The sequence below is a fragment of the Phodopus roborovskii genome, unplaced genomic scaffold, assembly GCF_943737965.1.
Source record: "Phodopus roborovskii unplaced genomic scaffold, PHOROB, whole genome shotgun sequence".
Lineage (NCBI taxonomy): Eukaryota > Metazoa > Chordata > Mammalia > Rodentia > Cricetidae > Phodopus > Phodopus roborovskii.
Genome location: NW_026125820.1, coordinates 321,170 through 348,079, shown reverse-complemented (window position 1 = coordinate 348,079; position 26,910 = coordinate 321,170). Strand labels below are relative to the sequence as shown.

General features: G+C 38.6%; 1 protein-coding gene across 2 annotated transcripts in view; it reads left to right on the top strand.

Moving 5' to 3' along the window:
• Psme4 (proteasome activator subunit 4) overlaps positions 1–22,181 on the top strand; it is a 117,134-nt gene extending 94,953 nt beyond the window's left edge. For both annotated transcript variants that reach the window (XM_051178757.1, XM_051178756.1), the window contains 6 exons: positions 4,405–4,533; positions 7,235–7,390; positions 15,728–15,890; positions 18,561–18,694; positions 20,156–20,294; positions 21,499–22,181. In XM_051178757.1, coding sequence (XP_051034714.1) covers positions 4,405–4,533; positions 7,235–7,390; positions 15,728–15,890; positions 18,561–18,694; positions 20,156–20,290 — 717 coding nt within the window. In that variant the 3' untranslated portion in view covers positions 20,291–20,294; positions 21,499–22,181. The remainder of the gene's footprint in view (positions 1–4,404; positions 4,534–7,234; positions 7,391–15,727; positions 15,891–18,560; positions 18,695–20,155; positions 20,295–21,498) is intronic.
• Positions 22,182–26,910: the final 4,729 nt, after the last annotated feature.

Sequence of the window (26,910 nt, the reverse complement as noted above, 5' to 3'; positions counted from 1 at the left end):
AGACAGCCAGTCAGGCAATCACCTGCAGGGTCCTGGACCACTTTTCCCCAGGAGGCATAACCAAGTTTGGTGAGAACCTCTGGACAGGTAGCCATTGAGATTTCTCTCAGCCATAGCTTCACTGTTTCCACTGGGGCTGGAGTGGCAAACCTATGGCGGCAGAGTTGGGGCGGGGAGGAGCTTTTATGCCTATTCAAACCACCACACAGTGTGAGCTCATGGCAGATACATGTAAGGTCTTTTCAGGCTAGCTTCTGACTTGTTGTGTAGCAGAAGATGACCTTGAACTACCTCCACCTCATAAATGTTGAAATTACTGTCATGAGCCGCCACACCCAGCTGTACAAAAAGTTTTGCATTGTTGCACCATTAGCCAATTTTATTTTAGAGAATATATGAATGATTAAAAGGGACAGTGATATTTTAATATGGCCATTTCTCTTTCCTGTATTCTTATGTAGCTGTTGTGATTTAATAACCATTTACTGTGTAGTAGCTTTGTTTGATTTTATTACAACCAATAACTAGGTATAGGAGCCAGGTACTTGGATTCAGTCGTGGCTCCATTGCTGGTGGGCTGACAATGTAATCATGGGCAAATAATCTATCCCCTCAGAACTTCTTTTTCCTCATGTGCAAATTGAGAGTAGCATTCACACACTTCCTAAGGATGTGGTAAAGGTTATGTGACTTAAAATTATACACTTTTCATTCTTAAAATTGTGTTTTGTGATTGAACTCAGTAACATGAATTAACATGAATAGCATTTCATTTGAATTTTTCACTCCACATTGCTGTTAGCAAAGACCAAGAGTTCAGATTAAATAGAATGATACACTGACCTATTAGATTCTAAACTAAGTCACAAAGTTGCCTGCCTGTGGAAAATGCTCAGTGCCTGTCTCAGGCATATGATGGACACTAGAAATGGTCAAGGATGGGTTATAATCATTGCCAGAGCCCTTGCCCTCTCACAAATATCAGTATGATATAGAGTTAACCTAGAGCTCTCCCAATGGCTCAGTGGTAAAGGTACTTGCTGTCAAACTTGACAACATAAGTTTAATTCCTAGGACCCACATGATGAAAGGAGAGAATGGATATCTATAAGTTGTTCTCTGACCTACACATGCATAAAAATAAGTTTAAAACAAAGTGAACCCATAAAAACCAGTTTCGTGTACATCATTGTCAAGAAATTCTTAAAGCTTGGTATATAGTGAGTGGTACATGCTTCTAATCCCCAGCATTTGGGAGGGTGAGGCAGGAGGATCAAGTTCAAGACCAGCTTGGGCTACAAAGTGGATTCCTGTTTTAAACATCCAAAGCTATCCATATCATTAAGGAAAAATATTTTAAGAATATTTACAGAGTCCTGGTTATAAGCATTGTAGCTCAGATGGAATGGTATCCTGGCAGCTGGGAGCCAAAGAGTACCACAAAGTCACACCGTACAACAAACCTCATACAAGAGATTTATTGGGAGGGAAAATAATCAGGAGGGTGGCTGCCTCTGCCCAGGTAAGAAATAGCAGCAGACTGAACTGGATACAGGGCTTGTATAGAGTTTCTTGGGGGGGGGGGGTTGAACTTTTCAGATTGAAGATTGGTGGGATTTCATGTCCAGAGATTGGACTTTTTACTCTGGGGGGGGGGAGGGGGAGGTCCGGGAACAGATGTTAGGACACTTATGAGTATTCTGTGGGTAGAACCTGGCAGTTAGAGGTCCTTAGGGCAGGGGCCAGGCCATGTGGCTTGAGGGGCTACACTGGTACTGGAATATAGAGACTCTTCCATTTTGCCTTCATATATGTAACTGTACAATGTACATACTTAATACCTTCAAAGTTCAGAAGAGGGCATAAGATTCCCCTGGAACTGGAGGTACACATGGTTGTAAGCTGCTGTGTGAGTGCTTTGAACTCCACCCAAATACACTAGAAGAGCCATAGTTGCTCTTAACCACTGAGCCACCTCTCCACTCTCGTCTGCCATTCAACTATGGTTCTTTAATATCAAGCATTAAAAATCTACTGAGTGGTAAAGCAAAAGTAGTAATTTAGATTACCAGAAAATATCTAGGTGGTGTACAGAACAAAGTAAAAAATGAAAAGCTGAGTAGAAGCCATAGCTCCAAGGATCTAGATTACAGAAAATAACAGGGTTCTACTCCAGGGCATTATTTGCTTGAATCCCTTCAAGATCCACATGCCAAAATCCAATGTTACATTGAGCAGTCTCTGATTCTTTGCTTCTCTTGGACTAGGATCTCTTGATTGACTGTCCTGCAGAATACAAGAGAGGATGATGCTCAAAAAAGAAATTGGTATTCCTGCAGTAGCAGGAATGGGTATTGGCATAGATATGTACCTATTTTTATGCATTAAACTACCTTTTACATGTTAAGAAAAACTTTTAAATCCTCACCTAATATTTATGAATTTGAGTTTTTGTTTTCAAAAACTTTTATTTTGAAATATTAAGGATTCACAGGAAGTTACAAAATAAATCACCTAAATTCTGTGGTTCTTTTCACTCCATTTTCTCTAACACTTAACATATTCCACAATTGTAATATAATCTCAAAATTAGGAAGCTGATATTAGTCTACATATTACATATTTCTGTGTCATTTTACCAAATGGATAGATTCATGTCTTACATGCCACAACAAAAACAGAGCTATTTCATTACTGTGATACTCCCTTAGCCACACCCACTTATTTGTCCTCAATCTATAAAATTCATTTTTTAATGTATGTTTTTTGCCTTGTATTAATAAAGGCCAGTAAAAAGGCATTGGGTGCCCTAGAACTGGAGTTACAAATAACTGTCCTGTGGGTGCTAGGAACAAAGCCTGTTTCCTCTGCAAGAGCAGCTGATGCTCTTAACCACTAAGCCATATATCTTCAGCCCCTATTTTATAAATTGTATCATTTAAAGATTTAAATAGTGGGGCTGGTAAGATGGCTTAGTTCCTAGCCTGAGTTCAAAACTCAGGACTGAGATGGTAGAAAAAGAGAATCAAGTTCCTGCAAACATTTATTCTGATCTCCACAGCTTGCACATATAATTATTCAATGAGATTTTTCAAATTTTAAAACAATATTAGGAATTGTAAATTTAAACAGAACATAATATAAGCTTTTTCTGCTTTTATTTTTTAGCTTTTTCCACCTAAAAGCTTAAGAAGAAACCCTCACAGAGTGGTAACAATATTCCTTGTACCCAGACTGTTTTCTGAGGATCATTTCGCATGAAAGTCAGGGCTTCTTGGAGAAAAACATCTAAGATAAACTAGCTTATGTTGGCCTAGTATCTGAAATCAAGATGCCAATTTGAGTTGAAATGAGTAACATCATGAAGAGTAATACAAAGGCATCAGATTTGTTGAAATAAGGGGTTTATAATGATAAAAGTACCTTCAAGAAAATAATTGTTCACCATTGCAGTATAGGAAGGAATTACAATTCTGAACAAGGGAAAGTTTTTCATATATATTCTAGCTAGCAGTGAAGAAAATTATGGCCTAGACTATTGCCGTGTTTTAAATGTCTTTTTTATAATGGATTGTTGCATAAGGAAAAAAAACATAATAATTCTTATGTTGTGCCCAATATCACACGTCAATAAAATGAAACCTAGATCAAATGGCCAGAGTACAGGACATACTGAAACCAAGACACAGTATCACATGGATACAATCAAATGTGAAAAATTGGACAAGGAATTTTCAGACATTTAGAAACAAAGTTTTTACTGAATGCATCATGTAATTACTATGATGCTGAGTGATTCAGAAATCTGTTGTAGCAACATGCCCATGCTCCAGTGGGGGATGTTTGAGCACTATGAAGTTTTTGTGGTTGTTTTGTTTTGTTTTGAGACAGGATCTCATCATGTACCCTATGGACCTAGAACTACTGTGTGGACCAGACTTTCCTCAAACTCACAGAGATTTGCCAACTTCTGAGTTTTAGGGCTTAAAGGAGACTAAAGCATATTTACTTTTGAACATTTTACATTGTAACTGTAATGATGTTTCAAGTATGACGATGTCATTCTAGATTGTTTTTAAAAGGTAACATAATGGAATATTTATGAGTTGATAAAAGGGGACAGCAGGAAGCAAAAATTAAACAAGATTATCCATGAGTTTGCCATTTTTTAAGATTAATAAGGTACTCATTATATTTTCATGTGTATTTACAATTTCCCATAGAAGTTGTTAAAAGTAAAAATGTAATTTTAAGTTTTTATTTTGAGACAGGTCTCTCTGTAGTCATGTTTGGCTTCAGATTGACTATTTAGCCCTGGCTGGCCTCAAACTTGCCATTTTCCTTCTTTATCCTCCTCGGTGCTGGAATTTTTGCCGTGTGTGATGCCTGTACTTTGTTCCCTAGATCGCCCCAGTGGAAAATGACAACAGCTATGATGAACTGAAAAGAGATGCAAAGCTCTGTTTATCACTAATGTCTCAGGGGTTGCTCTACCCTCATCAAGTGCCTTTGGTACTTCAGGTGCTAAACCAAGTAAGTATATGGCTGTAATATTTACATCCTCTGTCCAGCATTGCATTGCAATTTTAAGGGTTTCACAGCAATAAGGTACATAATACTTGATTTTTGTGGTTGCTTTTTTAAGGAATTAGATAGGAACCAATGGAAGGTATACTTCTAGGGGCGGGCCTAAAAACTCCGTCTGTAAGGCAGATCAGTAGAAAGGTAGTGATTGTCCGTCAGCACAACTACATCAGCTTTGTGCTTTGGATCTCTTTGCTCTTCAGCTGATTCTGAACATCTTTGGTTTGGAGGCAGACAGACCTGAATTAGAATGTTATTGCAGTACTCACTTATGTGACTTTCAGAGATTCATTTAATCTTTTCACTCTTCAGTTTCCTGAAAAGGTTGGACCCTTTTTCCAGCTGATTGGAAGGCACCCCTTTAATCCTTCACCTGTGTTCTATCTTTTATGCCTTCCTTTCTTGTTCATTTTTACTGTCATTTTTTTCTCTTTCCTTCCTCTCTCATTCTTACTCTTCTTCAAATATGTAAAGTACCTTATGTATTTATTCCATGACAAGGAATAAAGCAATAAATGTGACTGCCAATTGCCATGAACCTCACTGTTTAGAAGGATATTGCATTAAAAAAGAATGTTGTCTCTTCCCTTTGAAGAATCTATTCTATCTTATGTTCAATGTTAAAGCTAGGTAGTATTTTAAAAAACATTTTATTTCTGTTTTGAAATTTGCAATTACATCACTTTCCTCTTCCCTTTTATCCCAGAAATCTCTCCCATATACCCATCCTTTCTCTCTTTTTCAAATTCATTACTTTGTGTGTGTGCGTGCGTGCATGCGTGTGTCCAAATACATACAAATATGCTCAGGGTTAACCATTTATTATTGTGTTTTTCAGTCCCTTCCTCAAACTCTTCCTATATCCTCCCCACCCAACTTCACATCTCTCTCAAAACAAAAACTAAATATCATAACAAGCAAAACAGTAAGATAAGAAATATCAAACCAAAAATGAAACAAAAGTCTACCAAAAATGCAAGGTATCTGTTTTGTGTTGGCCAACTTCTGACACTATTAGGGAAAACTGATTTTCTCTTTCTCAGCAGGTGTCAACTGCAGATAGCTTCTTGGTTAGAGGTGAGAGACTGTTAGGGGAGACAGTCCTTCTCAGAACTGGGACATTGTCTGGTTTGAATATGTACAGGTCTTGTGCATGTTGTCACAATAGTTTTCATATGTGCATCAGTCGTATGGTTTCTGGAAGATGTTCTTTCCTTGGAATCACCTACCACCTTTGGCTCTTAACAAGTTTTACATCTCTTCTGCATAGATCCCTGAGCCTTTGGGACAGGGGTTTGATAAAGATATCCCATCCAGGACTGAGTGCTCCAAAATCTCTCACTCTGTGGACATTGTCCTATCCACTGCAAGAAGCTTCTTTGATCTGTGGGTATAGCTGTTACTTTAGCAGAGCAATAGTAGTATGATTTCCCTTAGGGCCTATGCCTATGTAGTCTCTGTTTCTTGAGTTTAGGTACCTTGTAAGGGACTAAGCAGGGGATCTTCCAAGGAAGGGGAAAAAGAACATAATGCTATAAAGAGATAAAGGAACTCAGAGGATTAAATGAAGAGGGGATGGGAAGACAAGGTAAGAGAGAGGGATTATGGGAAGGGACAACTAGAAGCCTTTTGAAAAGCCATATGAGCTGGGCAGTGGTGGTACAAGCCTTCTGGAGGCAGAGGTAGTTCCTCAAGGCCAAGCTTGGTCTACAGAGTGAGTTTCAGGAGAGGATCTAAAACTACAGAGAAATCCTATCACCAAAAAAATAAATAAATAAAAAATAGAAAAGGGGGGAAAAGCCATATGGAAACCTACTGTAGGAGTTTTCTAAAATATCTACCCATATCTAAATAAATTAAATGGTGTCTTCGTATTTTGAGGAGACATTCCCTCAACTAGAAGCACAATCAAGTAAAATCTCCATTTGCAAGAATTGAATAGCTTATGAGTTGTTAGCTGAGGGGGGTTTCATAGACAGCTCCCCCCAAACATCACAGGCTATTGCCAAAATGATTGGTTCATCTCCACAAACTGATGGGAAGGGCCTCTTGCTGAAGAGACCTGTTTCCTAACTAGAAGCTTCAACACTACTGACTTGTGTTCATAATATTGAAAGATACTTCGGATACTACCACAGGAGGAAAGTAATCATCAATACCACCCAGCAGCAAACCCTGTAACCTACAATACCTGTTTGCAAGATATACTGTTGTAATAATGGCACAAATGTTGCAGGAGTAACCAACTACTTTTGTTTGGATTTAAGGAATCCATATCTGATACTAGTAGTTCATATTCTTGTTTGCTTCTCAGGCCTTACCTGGTGCTATTGAAAGTAAAATAGAGTAATATGTGGTACTTGGAGAAGTTAATTGTCTTAATTATGCACACTTGTCTCCCAAGAGAGTATTTTGACTTTTACCAGTGTCTTAACTTTTCCACCACTGAACGAACAGCCTTCTGAATAACTGCCTTGGGAACTTGTCCATACTTCTCTTTGCTTAGAAGGAAATGGAATATGAAATTAATTACAACTATACCTGTGAAAGTAGAATCAAGTTAAAATATTGTATTACTTGTATGTAATGTCATTGTTCTCTTATTTCCTTGTCAGTTCTGTTATCATATATATGTATTTCTCATTCACAGACAGCAAGAAGCAGCTCTTGGCATGCAAGATATACAGTGCTGACCTACCTCCAGACCATGGTATTTTATAATCTCTTTATTTTCCTAAATAATGAAGATGCAGTTAAAGACATCAGATGGCTCATCATATGCCTTTTGGAGGATGAACAGTTAGAGGTAAAATTTTAATTAGAACACATGGAAATTCAGTTTAAAAAATTACAAGGCTCATACATTAGCATTTTCCTAAGTTCAAAGTCAGCTTTGGCCAAAAAGTGCAATTCATGAGACATGTTTTATTTAACTTTTTTTCGTATAGCCATCCTTGTAAGTAAGTAGTTAGCTAAAAACTCCTGAACAATTTCTTGATGTGTCTTCTCCCAGTTGGTGACGTATCACTTGTTAACCTTTGCTTACTTGCCTATGAAATGAGAGGTTGTAATTATTCTTTTCTCTTTTTTCCTATTATTGAAAATAGATTATTTCCTCATACAATATATCCTGATTATAGATTCCCTTTCTCTACTCATTCCAATTCCACCTCAGTCCTCTCCAGATCCATTTCTTTTCTGTCTCATTATTGAAGAAAGGGCTTCTTTGATGACTAAACATGACAAAATAGAGTAAAATATAACAAAAACCCATCACATCAAGAAAAATCAACAGAAGGAAAAGAGCCAAGAGCAGGCATGAGAATTAAGGATCTATTTGTTTACACATTTGAGCCCCATAAAAAATTACTAAGCTATATATAAGCACAGGACCTGGTGTAGGCCCTATGTTTGCTGCTTCATAAGGGCCTTGCTTGGTTGATTCTAAGGCCCTTCATCCCCTCTGACTCCTTCTGCTTCCTCTTCTTCGGAGTTCCCTGAGCTCTGAGTGGAGGGATTTGATGAAGACATCCCATTTAGAGCTGTCTGTTCCAAGGACTTGCTCTCTGCATGTCTGGCTGTGGGTCTCTGTATTTGGTATCTGCTGCAAAAGGAAGCTTCTCTGATGATAACTGAATAAGGTACTGATCTATGAGTATAGCAGAGTACCTTTGGACTCATTTATTGATGCTTTGTTGTTGTTGTTGTTTTTTACTTTGTCTTTTAGACCAGTAGTGTTTGGTCTTACCCTGAGTCTCTGGACTGTCCAGTTTCTGGTACAAGCAGTGTTAAGTATCAGTTCCATCTTGTAGAGTGGGCCTTAAGTCAAATCAGACTTTGATTGGCTATTCCCACAAATTCTGTGCCACCATTGCCCTAGCCTATCTTGCTAGAAGAACAGATTGTATGTCAAAGTCTTGTAGCTGGGTTGGTAGCCTGTAGAGTACCTTCCCACACCAGAGACAACAGAACATACAGATGAAGATGTTTTAGGGACTAGTAGAAGACATATTGAAGAGCACAGATTTAAATTGTGACCACTATCATTATCCCTACCTGACATAGAGGTGTTCTAGTCGTATTTTGTACCAAAAGATAGTCTTCTAACTCAGTTAGTCCAATATAAGGAAAGGCATGCTGCAATAAATAAATATAGGATAGAATATAATTATAATTGACCCTGGGAAAGAAAAACACACAAGCTTTTCTAAAAATATTACTTGCTCTACAGACTTTCAGACTTGTTTGTAGTAGAAAACTATTTTTTGTGTATCTAATTCTAAGCACCAAAAGGAGTTTATAGGAGAGTAGGAGTGGTGGTTTATCTACTTCCCTCATAAACCTTTGCAGCTTTCCTGTGTTCAGCAAGCAAATGTCATCCAGACTATAGGGTACATACAAACTGCTAATAGCAAATTTAGTGACAATACTTCTATGTCTTACACTTTGCATAAACTATCCTAAAGGATTAAAATGAAAAGTAGAAATCTCATAAATAAGTTTTTTTATTTTTCAAGTCTCAGTTTTAGAGTATTAGCCAGCTTTCTTTGACCATAACAATACCCGAGCATAACACCACAGAGAGAGAAAGGGTTTATCTGTATTAATTTATAGTTTATACACCTTAACTTTAGTCTATATGCTTATTTATGACCATATGGTAAAACCCCATGGTAGGAATGTGTGGTGGTGCAAAACCACTCTCATGTCCAGAACATAGAAAAGATAGGAAAGAGACCTTTCCCACTGTCCCCTCTGAGAACATGTATTCAAAGCCTTAGGTTCTGTCACCTTCTGGTGGCACCACACTGGAGAATAAGCATCAAACACATGGACTTCAGAAGGACATTAAGATGCAATCTGTAACAATGCCTTGTCATTAAAATTTTACTGTCAAGGAGTAGGGCATGGTGGTGCCTTTAATCCCAGCACTTAGGAGGCAGAAGCAGGCAAATTTCTATAAATTCAAGGCCAACTAGAACTACATAGTGAGACCCTGCCTCTCTAAAAGGAAATAATAAAAAATAAAAATTGTCATGGGCCAGGAGATAGCTTAACAGATAAAGAAACTTATTGTCAAGTTTGACATCTTTTGTTTAATCCTGGAACCCACATCTAGGAAAGAACTAACTCCTGGGCATTATCTTCTGACCACTACACATGTACTGTGTCATAGAAATGTTTTCTTTGGTTTTTGATTAAACTTAATTATTTTCAAGAAGGTTTATTAGAATATAATTCTATTTTCTCCCATATCATAAATAAACATAATTGTGGCTAGGAAGATAACTTAGTGGGATAAGACCATTTAGTGGGCAGCAAGCATGAAGGCCTGGGTTCAGATCCATAGCACCTACATAATAAGCTACCTGAAACTCCAGGGCAGAGACAAGATCACTGGGCTTTGATGGTCACCAGCTTACTTCTAGGTTCAATAAGAGACTTGTAATATCAAAAGAGTGATAGAGTAGGAAACCTGACATTCTCTGATGTCCATAAACATAAGCATTCATCCTCCCTCCCTCCGTTTGTCCCTCCTTCCCTGTCTCTCTCATTCACACAGTAAGAGAATAAATTTTAGAGTATGTAATAAGTAGACCATAGCATTTGTTTAAACAGTCTTAGTTTGGTGCTATCCTCACATGTTTTGCACAAAGAATGAAGGAAACAGGCATGCTAGCAAACACCTGTCACCCTGGCAGGAGGCCGGCTTGGGCTGTGTGAAACTCTGCTTCAAACTAAGCCAACACAGGGAGAGGGGAAAACACTAGGGTCCAGGTTGCACATGGATTTTTGTTTCGTTCACTTTGTATCAGAACTCTTTTCTAGAGACAAGAGATGTATGTGTGCTAAATCTCCCTTACAGAGTTGAAGAGTATTGCATAGATCAGCTTCTCAGAGCTGTGCAGTTTTTGTCAAGATGATTAGATGCTTATGAATAACCTGCTTCAGGCCTCAGCTCAGGGTTTGCTGTATTTGTTCAGAACATGGATGCTGTTCACTTTGCTCTCAGAGTTCTGGCCTGGAAATTTTGTTAATTAAAAAAAAAAAAAAAAAAAAAAAACTGTGGCAGTCAAATCTAGTAAGCCAGAGTGAGAACTTACACAAAGTAAAGAACCAAGAAAACAAGTAACAATCAGAAGTGGTCACATTTCTTCCAATAGAGCACTACTACTAAAATCACTCTTTTCCATGAAACACTACCACCTAAATCTCCTTCTTTCCTGGTGGGCACTGCTATTTAATGTGTGTCCAGCCTTTGGATTGAATGTTATTTGTTGTTGGTTGATTGGTTGGTTTTGTTTTTGCTTTCGTCTGTGTTTTTTGATTTTTGGTTTTTTGAGACAGGGTTTCTCTGTGAAACAGTCCTGGCTGTTCTGGAACTCGCTCTGTAGACCATGTTTGCCTCAAACTTGCAGAGATCCTCCTGCCTCTGCCTCCTGAGTGCTGTTATTAAAGGCGTGTACCACCACCCTCTGGCTTTGAATGGGTTTTTATAGTTCACATTAATCTTAGTTTGTTTTTATTGTAATATTTCCTTTGAAGACTGTTAGATTTTAGGATGGGTATGTGTTATTAAGAATGATAGAAGAGATTGTTTTAGGTCTAGGGTAGTCATCTAGAATTGTATTGTCATATTTATTATGTGTTAGGCATATATAAATTTGCACTTTAGACCAGTTATTTTAAAGGTATTGTATTGTTTAGGATAATACTAGGTTTAAAAATGAGTGTATTTGAGTGCTGGAGAGACAGCTTAGCAGTTCAGAGTAATTGGTATTCTAATAGAGGACCCAGGTTCAGTTCCTAACATCCATGGGGTAGCTCACAATGGTAACACCAAGATGTGACACTCTTCTGACTTCTATAGGCACTGCATGTATATGATATGCTTACATACATTCAGGCAAACACATAAAATAAAATATCCTTTTTTTTAAAGTTGGTAATATGAAGACTTAATTACTTATTTTTTTCTAGCAGTTTTTATTAATTCATTTTTCACATTCCAATCCCAGTTCTCTTTCCCTCTTCTCCTCCTACTTCCCTCTTACCCCCCACCTCCCATCTGCTCTTTGGAGAGGATAAGGCCTCCCCTAGGAAGTCTGTCTGTTCCATCATCTTCTTGAGGTCTGCCCCTCCACCCCCGTTACCCCTGCCTCTAGGCTGAGCAAGGTATCTCCATATAGAGAGTGTTACACTAATCAGTTTGTACATTAGGGTTAGATCTTGGACCCACTGCCAGTGGCCTCTTATATTGTCCCAACCACACCATTGTCACCAATATTCAGGGAGTCTAGTTTGGTCTTACACAGGTTCCCCAGTTGTCAAACTGGCTGGTTCTATGGTTTTCCCATTTGTTTATATTATTCCTCCTCCCTCACTTAGATTATATTCCAGAAGCTTGGCCCAATGGTTAGTTGTGGATTTCTGCGTCTGCTTCTGTTTCTAGAGGAGGAGTCTAGCTTTTTTGGGGTTGTAGTTTGTAGGCTGGATATCTTTTGCATTATGTCTGGTATCCACTTAAAAGTTATACATAATACTATATTTGTCTTTCTGGATCTGGGTTACCTCACTCAGGATGATTTTGGGTTTTTTTTGTTGTTGTTTTTTCTAGTCTGTCCATTTGCCTGGGAATTTTAGGAGCCATTGTTTCTTACCACTGAGTAGTACTCCATTGTGTAAATGTACCACATTTTCTTTATCTGTTCTTCAATTGAGGGGCATTTAAATTGTTTCCAAGATCTGGCTATTCCAAAGAATGTCGCTATAAACATAGTTGAGTCTTTGTGGTGTAAATGTGCCTCCTTTGGGTATATGCCCAACAGTGGTATTGCAGAGTCTTAAGGTATGTTGATCCCTAATTTTCTGAGAAATCACCACACTGATTTCCACAGCGCTATACAAGTTTGCTTATTCTTATCAAGTGTCTGAGTAGGTGTTCCAAATTCAAAGAAAGATTTGAGAGACATTAAAGAATACCCACTCATTCCTCCAATTCTATTTGTGTTAAGTGGAGCTCTAGATTTGTGTTTGATTCTAAAGCCTAGTAAGTTGCCCAAGAATGCTAAATGGGATTGAGGGTGTAGCTCCATTGGAAAAGGGTTGCCTAGCACCACATAAACCAAGCCTTGGCACATGCTTGTCATCCCAGCATTTGGGAGGGAGCAGCCATCTACCTAGAATGCACCAGGTGACATAGAATTTTTCTTCACATTTGTTACTGTCTCATTTAAGATTGTCCTTTGTCAGGACTTTGGAAACACATTCCCCATGGAGGGATACTCCCTTAACCTAGAGACAGGAGGAAAGGCCAAGACTCTACTCCAAATGACTTGACAGATTTTGATTTTTCCCTCCTGGAAAGTCTCACCCTCCCTGTGGAGTGAGTGGGGAATGGAATGGGATGGGAGTGGGGAGTTCTGTGGGCATGGGAGGATGGGAGATGGGAGTGAGAGGGAACTGGGATCGATGTGTAAAAATAAGAAAAATAAAAAATTCATAAAAAAATTCAGAAAAAAAAAGGTTGTCTTTTGTCTAACCTCAGTTACCTTATCTACATGAAACCCTGTCTCAAAACACAACAAAAATATGGCTTTAGTTACTTACATCTAACTGTTGAGACTGGCTGTAAAACGGATTTCTTTTTTTTTTTTTAATTTTCAGTCTTTTAGTTGAAAAACATCCTTCCAAGAAATTGTGTGGTCCTTAGGTTACTGTTACTTAGAATGAAAGTGTCCCCAGAATATCAAAATTGAAAGAAGTATTTTCTAAGATATGTAGTAAACAGTACCTTTGTATAAACAAGTGTACGGCCAGTGAGATAACTTAGCAAGGAAAAGGCTCCTGTTGCCAAGCCTGATGATCTGAGTTCCGGGTATGAGCCATGGAGCAAGTAGTAATTTAATTACAAGTAATAAAACAGGTAAATAATCCTAGAAAAAAATGTGCTGTTGCATTCTCAGTGTTCAAACTGCTGGTGAGCTGTTGTCCTATCATTGTTCTTTGCAGGTCTTACAAGATGTGTGTGTATAGGTGGGGGGGGGGGTGCTGACTGAGATAGGAGGGCAGACACTGGTGGCTGATAAGAGGAGGCAGGCAGAGTCTGTGGAGAAACATGATGTATCACTGAGATAGATAGGTAAGGATGGTGGGTTGAGCCATAACTGTTTTGAAAATTCTGTTTGGGTAACTTTCCATGGAAATTTCTGTTACTTAAGACTTTTTAAAAGATGTTTTTCTGAGCTGGGTGTAATGGTGCACATTTGGAATCTTAGCACTTGGGAGGTTAAGCCAGAAAGAACATGAATTGAAGGCCAGTCTGGACTATGTAGCAAGACCTCATCTTAAAAATTAAAAGGAAGGTGAAATGAGGATGGCAAAGCTCTATAGAAAGCAAAATGCTGTTTGCCTTGCCAGAGACTGCATCTATACCTGATGTTGATTGCAGTACATAATAGCCTCATTTTTCCTAAGTAAGGGTTCATAAATAGAGCAGTGCTGGTCTTCTGGTCACAGAGGTGATGGGTAAGCATAAATCATGTGAGACGGGCATGCAGAGTACCATGTAACATTATAGATTTACTTCACATTTGCTATTATTTAATAAAGCACTACTGTGCTTTCTCTAAACAGAAAATGTCTGTTATTGTGGCATAAGCAAGTAAAGCCATCATTGGAATAACATGATAAAAAAAGATACAGCAGTAATAACTAGCTAAATTTTATTTGTGATTGAATTGGAAAAACTTTATAATTGAGAGCAGATTTCTTTTCTAAAGTTTGTAGATTTAAAGAAAAATATTAGAAGTATGAGGAAATAATTGTTTTTGACTAGTAAAATTAAATAAATTATTTTCTTCCTCACATTGTAATGTTATTCTTGACATGTCAATTCTGGCTAAATCCTGGCCAAAAAGAATATACTAAATGTAGGCTTTAGTACATTCTGTTGAAAGTATTGGGCTAATTTATTAGCAACTTGAAGGAAAGCCAGTTGGTACATACTCCATATATAGTAAAACAGCATCTTCTTACTTTTTTATGTTACATAAACTGAAATACAGATTTGGCTATTTGTAGGAACTTAAAGCAGAAATGACTTTTTAAGCCTTCAGATGATACCAAAATGGATGAATTTCACTACAAGAATATTATATTTAAATGATCAAGCTTCAGACTAGAGAAAAATGCTACATACAAACATCATCAAACTTTTATAGACTAGTTGTAGTCACATAAAGGCAAAACACAGTACACATAATGATCAAAGAGATGCAAACAAGAGATAAGACAGCTTTACTTATTTTAATATATCTTCGCTTTACCCACAAAACAAAGTGTGTGTTGCTGCTGGTCTGCTGCTGGCCAGTGTGCATACTGCCCACATTCTAATTCTGTGTCATAGTATGTTAGCTCTTTGAACAGAGCTGATAGCCATAACATTGTTGAGTCTTTCAGATTGGATTATCCTAAATCAGTCAAAATCCATCAAAAGTTAAATGAAGTAAAGTGTCTGGCAGGATGTGGTGGTGTGACCTGTAATCCCAGGTCCGCTGACAGCTGAGGGAAGAAAATTGAAAGGCCACAGACTTCAGACTCTACCTGAAAACAAAAAGGGTTTAGGGATGGAACTCACTGAAATATTACTGTCTTAACATAGGCAAGGGCATGGGCTTAATACCTAGCTAGCCTGGGACACTTAGTGAGACATTGTTTCAGAATACAATTTATACAAATTAAAAAGAGGCCCCAGTGATAGAGTACTTGCTCAGCTTATATGAAGCCCTTGAATTAGGTCCCAGTACCACAATATATTTATAGAAAACAGGGCAACAAAATGACAGTACAAAGAACCTCTCGAATACAGAGCAAAACTTTGGCTTTCTTGTTTATATTTTGAACATTTGTTTTTATTACTTTGTTTCTTGTTAATTTATGAAGAAATTTTATCTTATGTATAATAGTTATACTTCTGTAACCCTGATATAGCTTTTATCCATTTTGAGGCCACAGAAATATGAGGAATCTGGTGATGTCTGGCATGAAAAAGTAAAATTTATATACATTTCCATGTCACTCTTATCTTTCATCACTTCACACATAGGATCTCAGTTCTAATAGAAATTAATTATCTCTCCAGGTTCGAGAAATGGCTGCTACCACCTTAAGTGGTCTGCTACAGTGTAATTTCCTTACCATGGACAGTGGTATGCAGATTCATTTTGAGCAGCTTTGCAAAACAAAACTACCCAAGAAAAGAAAGCGAGACCCTGGTTCTGTGGGAGATACCATTCCTTCTGCAGGTAATGTTACAAATCCCCATAACTTTGGTGAATTAAGCAGACTTGCTTAAACATTTGAAGTACTTAAACATTTGTTTGTGCTCAAGTCTTGGCTAAATGCTTGGAGTTATTGTCCCAGGACATGGAGTGAAAAGGCTAAAATTGTATGTACAAAGGAACTTGTCCACTATTCCATACAGTAACTTTTTAACCTCCACAGTAACTGTTCTAACCTCCACCTAAAATAAGTACATAAAAACAGATCCAGAATTGACTATTTTGAAGGATTTAAAATTATCTTGTGTTTAGAATTTAAGACTTATGTGTTAGTGAACTAAAAGAAAAAAGATAGGCCATCATTGCTGGGACATGAGTTTGATCTCTTGGATGGAAGACAAGACCTACTGCCACAAGTTTCCTGTGACCTCACTTGCATACCATGGCACTTGGGTGTGTGCTTGTGCAGATATTCGAGTATACACACAAACTTTTAATGAAAAATGGGGATGGGCTAGAAAGATACCTGGTAAAATGCTTGCCCTACAAGTCAAAGGCCCTGAGTTTGATTCCTAGCACCTACATAAAAAGCCAAGTGTGATGCCCATAATTGCAGCACTGGGGCAGTGAAGACAATGAAAAGATTAGGAAATATGAAATTCATTCAATTTATGCACATTGCCTTGGATATGAAGTTCTTATACATTAAAGCCATAGTTATATCATAATTATTAAATACCTAGTATTAAGTATTTATGTATTAAGTATTAATACCAATTAATACCAAACTCTAATAACATTCTAGTTCTGTTTGAGAATAAAGTGTTTTAAATCTTTATTATGATAAATGGTGGTGTTTATAATTTTTACTACTCAAAAATCTCATTTTCTTACCTTCTTCTGTTCATACACATGTGTAGAATAGATTTACAAAAGAATATATATTAATTTTATTGAGTAACTGAGGGGGACTAGAAATGTGGCTAAATTTAATATGGTCTTGGCTAATATGCATTGTGTTCAGTGTTCAATACCAAATACTACCAAAAGGTGTGACAGTCATAGGGTGGTGAGGTGTTTAGCTCCTATGGGACCCAATGTTTGATCAATACCAACACCACTTGAGGGGAAAAGGGGAAAGCAAGAAAGAAAACAGGGACCATGGTATTTGAAAACACTTGAATTTATACCACTGAGGAAGGAACATAGACATGTGTTGCAGTTCTATTTTAAGAAATGTGTTTGTCATGCACAGTGGTGCATTTTGTGTGGGGACAATCACAGATATGATATTACCTAATCTGGGAGATGGTTTTAGGATTAGGAACTGTGCTTAGAATATGAATGAGTTATGTTAGCTTTTAACAATACGACCCATTCCTGTCTAGAAACAATTATAGTGTCACTGAGGAACAACTATAGAATGTCTTTAAAATTCTTGCAGTATAGCCAGATGGTGGTGGTGTTGCATGCCTTTAATCCTAGCACTGTCAAGGCAGAGGCAGGTGGATCTCCTAGTTCGATGCCAGCCTGGTCTACAGAGTGAGTTCCAGGACAGCCTCCAAAGCTACAGAGAAACCTGGGGCAAATTCTCCAGAGCACATGGGAAGGAGGGGGGGGGGAGCAGTGAGTGGACAGGGAATTAGGAGAAAGAGAAGGAGAAGAGAGGAAAGCACGCGGGACTAGGAAGATTGAGTCAGGGGAGGGATAGAAGAAGAAAGAGAGCGAGAGAGAACATAAAAGAGGGAGCCATTATAGGATTGAAGAGAAAACTGAACCTAAAGAAATGTCCAAAGACCTACAAGACTGACCCCAACTAACAATTTGAGCAACAGTGGAAAGGCTACCATAAATGCCCTTCCCTGATAATGAGATCAATGACTAACTTAACTACCATCATGGAGCCCTCATCTAGTACCTGTTGGAAACAGAAGCAAACACTCACAGTTAAACACTGAGCCGAACTAGAATCCAGGTGCAGAGAGGGAAGACAAGACCAGGCTGCAGAAACACATAGAGACGGCTTTCCTGAACAAGGAGGAGCTAATGAGCCCCCAGACTGATAGCTGGAAATTCAGCATGGGACTGACTCACAACCCCTAAACATGAGACTCAGCTAGAAGGCCTGAGCAGTCTAAGGGACCTCAGACAGTGGAACCAGGATGTATTCCTGGTGCACAAAAGGACTTTGGGGGCACATCCCCCATGGAGGGATACTCCCTTAATCTAGAGACAGGAGAGAAGTCCTAGTCCCTATTCCAAAATACTTGACAGATTTAGATGACCCCTCCTGAAGGGCATCACCCTATATGTGGAGTGGGGGTGGGTGGAGGGAAGGGTTGTTGGGTTGCATGTGAGGGCTGGAGAGAGGGAAACAAGGTGGGAGGAAGGGAAAGGGAACTGGGAGACTATATGTAAAATAAAAATAAAATAATAAAAAAAGAAGAAAAGGAAAAACCAAGCAGACAAAAAATTCTTACAGTTTCTAGTTCAGCTCCAGAAATCATGTTTGGTTTGGTTTGTTTTTTGTTTTTTTTGTTTGTTTTTGTTTTGTTTTGTTTTTGTGTTTTGTTTTTTGTTTTGTATGTACTTATAAATTTATATTAAATGAGGGAATATGCACAATGAAATCATAACTAGTATGAGTAAAAATTTATTTCCCTATAAAGGATGTATTTGTTGTTTTCATTGCAGAGTTGGTCAAACGTCATGCTGGTGTGCTTGGACTAGGGGCATGCATTCTTTCTAGCCCTTATGATGTTCCCACCTGGATGCCCCAGCTCCTTATGAATCTTAGTGCACATTTGAATGATCCTCAGCCTATTGAGGTATGTTATGTATGGTCCAGAAGATAATCTATTAGAGCTGTATTTTTAGTTTTGTGCAAGTAAGTTTAAGTACACAGCAAGCCAAAGTAAAAGAATAAATAGCAAGTATCAGGCAGGTACCAGACAGACAGACAACAAAATACCATCAACTTGGAGGCTAAGCACATTTAGCAGAAATCAACTGTTAAAGCACCTTTAAGGCAGGAAGCTGGAGTTCCCAATAAAGAGTGTCTTAGACAGAGCAGAGTATGTCCTCTGGTAAGGCTTGCAGGTAAAAGAACACATAGCAGTAGAGATCAGGTAATTATAGCAGCAAAATATTACTGGAGAAGTTGAGACACTAGCCAGAATTCACAGCTGAGCTGAATTTCCATGGCTGAATTTGGCAATTTTCCAACTGCAGGTGCTTTTACATAGCAACCTGCATAGCTTCCAGGATAGCAAACTATGCTGGAAGTGGTTTGCCCGCTACCTGTCCTTAAACATGGTTTTAATCTTGAGCTGATTTGTTGTTCTTTCCTTCTGCCACATAGTTAATGAGTCTAAACCATTACCAGATAAGGAGCCTAAGAGAACACAGTACACACATGTGTGGGGCCAATTCCACTTCCAGTTCTAGCTTCTTAGTGAACTCAAACAGCATATGACACTTTACCAAAATAATGTACATCGCAATGTATAATTCTTCCCTATTAGTTTATTTGTATCACTTAATAATAACTTTCCTGCACACTTTGAGATTTACTGCTTTGTAAAGCTACTGCCTCAACCAGGCGGTGGTAGCTCTTGCCTTAAATCCCAGCACAAAAGAGGCAAAGGCAAACAGATCTCTATAAGTTCAAGGCCAGCCTGATCTACAGAGCAAATTCCAGGAGAACCAGGGCTACACGGAGAAACTCTTTCTTGAAAAACCTAAAAACAAAACAAACAAACTACTGCCTCTCATAGGGTCATGTTTACTCTGTAATTATTAAAGCCTTGCAAAGACATTTCTCCCATGTATAACAAAATAACATTAAACTCTGTAGCTTCTATCCTTTCTAACCCAACGTAAAGAGCACTGTTAACAATAGCTAGAAAGTTAGGGTTCATTTACTGTTTGTTATTCTGGCATTTTGTATCTACAAAGTCTCTCATCTCACTGAGGACTAATCTTAAACTAGAAATAATTATTATCTAGTCATGAGCTCCCATGCTCCAAAGCTAAACAGGTCACCTTTGTAAATACAGTATGTATTGAAACTGGTCTAGCAAGTGGCAGTACATTCCAGTGTTTTGTCCTGAAGTGACACTAGGAATTTTATAGAACGTTAGTGGATGCAGGAAACTGACTTTGTTTTCTGACACTGTAGTATTTGCATTGTGTAAGAGCTGAGGTCTAGGTGGATTCTAATGTAGCTGAAGATAACTGGTTCTTTACTCTAGTCCTTAGAAGTTAAAATGTGCATGGGTTGATTACAGATGACTGTAAAGAAGACTTTATCCAATTTCCGAAGGACACACCATGACAATTGGCAAGAACACAAGCAGCAGTTCACTGATGACCAGCTGCTTGTCCTCACTGACCTCCTTGTGTCACCATGCTATTATGCATAGAGGGGTGAGTTACATGCGACATATCCAGCAGTGTCATCCCACTGAAGTTTTTAAATTTGCTGATATTTTAGTTGTAACTGCTTAGGTAAAGTGGAAGGGGTTGTTTGCTTTGACTTTTTAAGACAGGGATAGCTGTGTAGATCAGGCTAGATTTACATTTGGAGTAATTCCCCCACCTTACCCTCATGAGTACTGGGTTTGTAGCCCTGTGCCACCACACCTGACTGTCTGTGTACATGGCTTTTGAGGTGGGGCTTATATAGTTCAGAGGTGGAGCCCAAATTTAGCGCAGGTGAGAACCACTGAGGTAAACAAATATGCCTAATCTTCAGAAGGTTTTGTTGGTTGGGTTAGTTGGTTTTTTGAGGCAGTGCCTCACTGTGTAACCCTGGCTGCCTGGAACTTGCAGCCCTCCTGCTTCTGTACGCATTCTGGATATTTGTCTCTATATTCCTAATCTCAGAGTCTGAAACAAGCCCTGAGTTAGAGTGAGATTCTGTCTCAGTAAATTAAAATACGGCTTTTATTGTGGTCAGTGGAAATAAGTTCCATAGAATTTCTCATGACTTTTCTCATATTTAGGCAGGCAATTTATGAGATAGTTAGAAAACTGGGTAATCAGGTGAAAAGAAATTGTAGTCCAAGCTGCTTCCTGAGTGGGACATTTGGGGTTATACTGGGAACTCTGGGTTCTGTAGTCATAAGAACACTTCATTTAGATTTTGTGTGTGTGTGGGTGTGTATGAGTATTTGACTTGTATTTATATGCACACGTGCATGCCATGCTTGTGGAAGCCAGAGGAAGGAACTGAGTTGATGATTGTGTTAGTTCCTGGGAACAGATACAAATTCTCTTAATGTTGAGCCATCTCTCTAGTGCATTATCTGGATTCTTTTATGTTTGGTTGGTTTTTGTTTTTTATTTTTTAGATTCTTCACCCTCACCCACCCCGGCTCTCCTAGAATTCATTATATTAATCAGGTGGCCTCAAACTCACTCTGCCTTTCCCCCTCTGGAGTGCTGGTATTAAATTCCTCACTGTGCACAAGTCATCTAAATTCATAAATGCTTATAACCCTCTGTAAGGTGGAGGGCAGAAAGTCTGTAAACAAGGGTCGGGGAAATGAAAAAAATCTACTCGGTGGGATTCTATAACTTGAGTGTTTTGTTACCTAACAGAATTTTTTTTTTCCCCTCTTTAATGCAGATGACTAGTCCTGATTTGGGGCTCAATTCATCAAAAATTCCAGATCCTCAGGTATCATCTGTGGTGACTTTCTGCAGGTCTCACAAACTCATCCTCTGTTGAGCTCTCGTCATTTTAGTGTTTGGCCTCATTAGTCTTGGTTCACAGGTTCCCAGCTGCCGGTTGATTTCCTAACTTGTCCTGAAGTGTTTTCAGAATACTGATCACTTTTCCTTTGAGACATATGACAAAGTCACAAAGTCTCAGACTAGAAATAACCCAGTTTGATCATGGTATCATGACCAGTCTAGAAACTTGTTAAAAAATAAAACAATTTCCTTGGAATGGGGAGAATACTTATCAGTAATGTAGGTCCTGTCGTTTCATTCATCTCAAATTATTTTGAATCCTTCCTCAAAGGCTGTTGGGTTTAATGGTTGGGTTTAATGAATGGGCCATGCATCTGAAGTTTGGAGAGCCACGAAGAGAAAAGGATCAAAGTGGGCTAGTCTCAGAGTTAACTATGACCTGACAGATTTTTCAACCACATTGCAGAGGTCTGTGTATGTGTCCACACAGACTGGAGTTTTTGGTACTGAATAAGAGCCAATTGCTGAAAAACTAGGGGTTTGGTGAATAAATTTTAGACTGATTTGTATGTGTATACAATGTGTGATTTTAAAAATAAAAACAACATCAATAAACACCTTGGCTGATTGCCTTTTACTCTCTAGTCTTCACAAATACTGTTTTTTATTTCACCTTGAAATACATTGCACCTCATATAAATGGACAATTGCAGGACAATCGCTGTGTTTAAGGAAATTTTCTTTTAATATCTCCCTCTCTCCCTTTTCCCCTCCCCCATCCCTGCCTTTCCCTCTTCCCTCTTTCCCCCTCTGCCCGCATGCTTATTTTTGACTTGTTTAATGTGTTACATAGATATAAAAGGTTGTATAAACTGTAGAGATAACATTGGCAACACTTTGTACAGATGCAGCCCTTAACACAACCATTATGTGGCTGGCTTGTAAGGATTCACACACAACTTTTTATTATAGCAACTTGGGGCTTTTGTACTTACAGAACACCATTTTTTTTTAGTGTGTGTTTTTAAAGTATTTATCTTTTCCTGTTACAAAAGCCAAAATGTAGGATTATTTAATATTAAAATATCTGGATTTTTATGTACCTTTTTGTGTGTATCTCTAAATGATAACATGTTTGCCTGTATGAAGTTTGGGGTATCCTTTAGTTGGAATAATTTACAAGTTAATGAATGTCATCTTGTGACACACCTTTAAAGGAACAGTACAATATATTTTTTAATATTTACATACTGAGCTTCCCAGTTTAATCACAGCAGTGGTCTGAGTCGAATATTGAAGTGTCAGCATACACAGACATAAATATAGAGTAATGCCTAATTCACTATTTCAATTGTGTAACTAATTTAAAACTCAATAAAATAAGATTGTTTTTGATGCCTGACTTCTGTCTTCATTAAGAAAAGACAGTTTTCTAGGCAGCAACTTTTGTGGATTATTTGCCTTCTTAGATTTAGATCTGTGAATTTCTTCACTTTGGCCAGAATGAATTACCTAACTCTGCCTTGTTAAGTGCCAGGCTCACTAGACATACTTTATGTGCTTGCTAGCCACAAGTGACTAGTGATTACCACCTTTAATAGTATAGATGAACTTTCTGTCATCACGTAAATGGGTGATTCTCTAAGATCACCCTTTAATTAAGTAGTGAGACTTTAAATTATTGCCCACTTCTTTCTTTTCTTTCTCTTTCCTATTTTATTTATTAGTTTTGTTATGGAAATTTAAAATATAAAATATATGCTTTAGCTTCTAAGTGAGAATTTAAAGAAATGTGTGCTTGGTAGTCAGTATGTTCCTTAGTTTAAATTTTGCTGGATGGAATTTGGGCTTCACCTACGCCCTATTTGTTTGTTTGTTTATTTATTTATTTATTTATTTATTTATTTATTTTTAAGTATTATACTTTTTTTAAAGAATATTTTTAATACGACATTTTTTAAAATTACAGAGTAGGGAAACATTTCTTTAAAATTTGTATATTTCTTTTTTATTTATTTTATATAACCGAGTCCATTTAAATGAAAACAAACATTTATAGACAATATTTGGGAATTTCCAAACTACTTCCTGCTGGTAAGGGGCGCTGCCATGGGGGATTCTAAGAAGATGCAGAAATCCTGGCTGTAGTCTGTAAGGCTGCTTTGTCCAGCTGTTTTGAATGTAGGATCACCTGGTACTCTATTCAGGCGGTCTGGCTTGATCAATCCACATTACACCAACATCTTTTTAAAGTGCTAGGGTAGCACCTACAAGTAAAGCATTCTGGATCCTGAGCCAGAAGATTACAGAATAAGACTAAAATCTCAAAAAAAACCAAAAACTCCTTATTGACTTAGTCTATCAGTTATGAAAACCTAGATCTAGATTCTTTCTGCTGGACCTAAAAGCGGTGTTAATCAGAGTACCCAGCATTCTCCCTGGCTATTACAATAGTAGGTTTGTTGCTTATTAGTTTGACATTTCCCCCAGATTATACTGTGAATTTTGAAATTAAGTGTTTTGTCATTGCATGATTTTCTACAAGTGGTTTCAAGTTGGAGAGAGAACTGGATGGTTGATGCTATCTTATACAGCTTTTAGAATATGTGATACATTAAGGATGGAACAAGAAGTATGTCAACAAGATACAAGCTGGCAGGCAAGAGGCAAGCAGTACTAGAAAGCCATTGTTGATTAGACTGGAAAGGGCAGAGGTTTCTGTGAGCTTTGGTGAGTAAAGGAGAGGACAAAATGGAGGGGTTTGAAAGGTATAATCTAGTTTCTGAAGGGATCCTTTGGAAAAGGCTATTTTCTTCACTGGCAATGTGACTGAGGGACCAGAGTTTAGTTGAACAGTCAAGGGCTTGCCTAGCACAGCAGACAGACTCCATGAGTCCAACCCCAGCACTTGAGGGGGTGCCTTTGAAGATCTATCTCATGTTTTGAGTATTGCTCCACTGTTGAATATTAAAATAGCTTTCCACTTTCTATACTTCAGAATACATTTGCAGTGCCTGTTTTAACACTTAACAGCTTATATCAGGGTAACTAAGGAATAAGATTTAGGTGGAGAGCTCCTGATTACAATTGTTTGCCACTATGCCTAGTGAATATGAACATTTTATTGGCCTTAATACATGCTTTCCCCAAGTGGACATGTTAATGGCATGTCAGTCGGTTTGTGCTGGAATGCTAGTTTTATACAGATTAGCCTGTTCACATGTTAATATATTGTTATCCCTGATTATTTGCAGATTTTGTCTTTTGTATTAGTATATGGGTGTTCTAGAGTTTCTCAACCTCGCTGCCACATTTGTGCACATTATTATTTTGTATTTCTGAGCAACCCCCACATAGCTCTAGAACCATGTGCCCCAACTCCCTCCCTCTCAGATCTCAGTGGAGTTCTTCTGGTCTTTTTCAATGTGAGGTGCAACTGATGGTTCTAGTCCAACGTTATGTCTAAATGAAAATTATGCAAGCAGTAGTTAATTTATTTGGAGAGATATAATTTGGGTCAGAATTTACACTGTAACTGCCAATTACTCTCCCCACCCCTCAGTTGTTTCTGGGGCACAATGTTACCCTTACTGGCAGCATATCTTAGAACTGACATTGCCAGGTGTCTAGGAAGTAGAACATGATATGTGTGAAAAGTCATTTGGGAATTTTCCTTGAGTACTATTTTTCTAAACAATTCTGATATTTTACAAAACTCTTCTAACATCTTTCTTAGCAAAAAAGTATGGGGAAAATTAAATATATTAAAACGTGTTACATGTTTGATTTTATAAAGAAAGACTTAACAGAAAATGGAGGGAGGTTGTAGTAGCAATGGCTCCACAAAATATTTCACCTGATGGAATTAAAGTTTTTGATTCCTACCTAGTACCAGCTGGAAGAAGGAACATTTAAATAGCATTCTATATTTCTAAATAGCCGATGAGATTAAAAAAGTAAAAGAAACCTAATTAACCAGGCTGGAATCCTGAAGGAGTAAAGGAGATATATTTTGTTCCCATAATAGCAAACTTATGAGTGTTATTTGATGATGCTTACTAAAATTCAAATTGAGTTTAGTTTTAGACATGTGGACTTTAGGAGGTAAGAAGGTATCAGTCTGTTTTTGTTGGTGTTTGTTAAAATAGGCCTAGCTGGATTGCACGTCACTTTTTCAAGATTTTCACACTCAAAACAATTTAATAGTTCCTGTTTTCTGTTTTATATTGCACCCACCCATACTTATATTTCTAGGACACATATAATGTGTTGAAGTTGTTTTGACTTGAGATGGTAAAAATAGGTTAGTGAGAAAGCCAAGAAGGCCAGCTATCCACAGGCACTCTCAGTTTAGAGGCCACTCATCTCAGACTCCTAGTCGCCTCCTAAAGCAAGCCTTACCTCAGGGTTGCCCTGTGTCTGGTATTCCTGCCTTGTCTTCCTTGCTGTGTATCACAGTGAGGCAAACCTAGGGTCCTGGCCCACGCCCACAAGGCTGAAGATGGTTCTGCGCACTTCACAATCCGGGCAGCGGGGAGGGTGCAGGCAGGCGGGGCGGCTAGGGTTGGAGGGAGGGGCCGCTCCCGGTATTCTGTTGGTTGGTGACTGCGTCTTCCGCTGGGCTCGCCTAGGCTCCAGGGATGCATGGAGATGCAGATGGCAATGGCGATGAATCCTTTAGCCTGGCAGCAACCAGGTCCCCGGGCGCAGCTGGTGTCGCGACTGCGACTTGGAGGAGGAAGGGCTGCGCTGTGGCCAGCCCACAGGTGAGAGGCCAGGGGCCCAGACCAGTGGGACTCCAGGCAAGCGGGAGGGGGGAACAAGCTGAGCTTGGCCTGGCAGGATGGCAGTGTTCACCTGCAGCCTTCAGGAAGCTCCTATACTCTAAATGGATGGACCACAACCCACCACCACAAGTCTGGATCCAAGCATTGCTAGACCGACTTGGGCCTGTTTTTCCTTCAATGCTAGAGGGTCCCCACCCATAGCCATTAACTGATGAGGATAAACCTGCAATGCACAGTGCTCCACAGCCTCCCTCCACCAGAGACTCAGATCTTCCCACCCTGTCAGCTATTGGCAGCTTCAAAGGGTAATTCAGCTGTTTAGAGAGAATGGGAGGTTTGAAATAATCTCACTGACCTTGGGCGAGTTATTTGGCCTCCCTGAGGTTTCCCAGATCCATTCAAATCAGCGGGGATGGGGCAGAACTTTGTTTTGTGTGGGGGGTTAGGCTCAGAAAATGCCTGCCAGGAAGAAACGACACTTGTTGGGGTTGGGATTGATTGGAATAACCCAAGTCATGAGTTAACTTGTAAAGCTTATAAATGTCCTAACTTTTGCT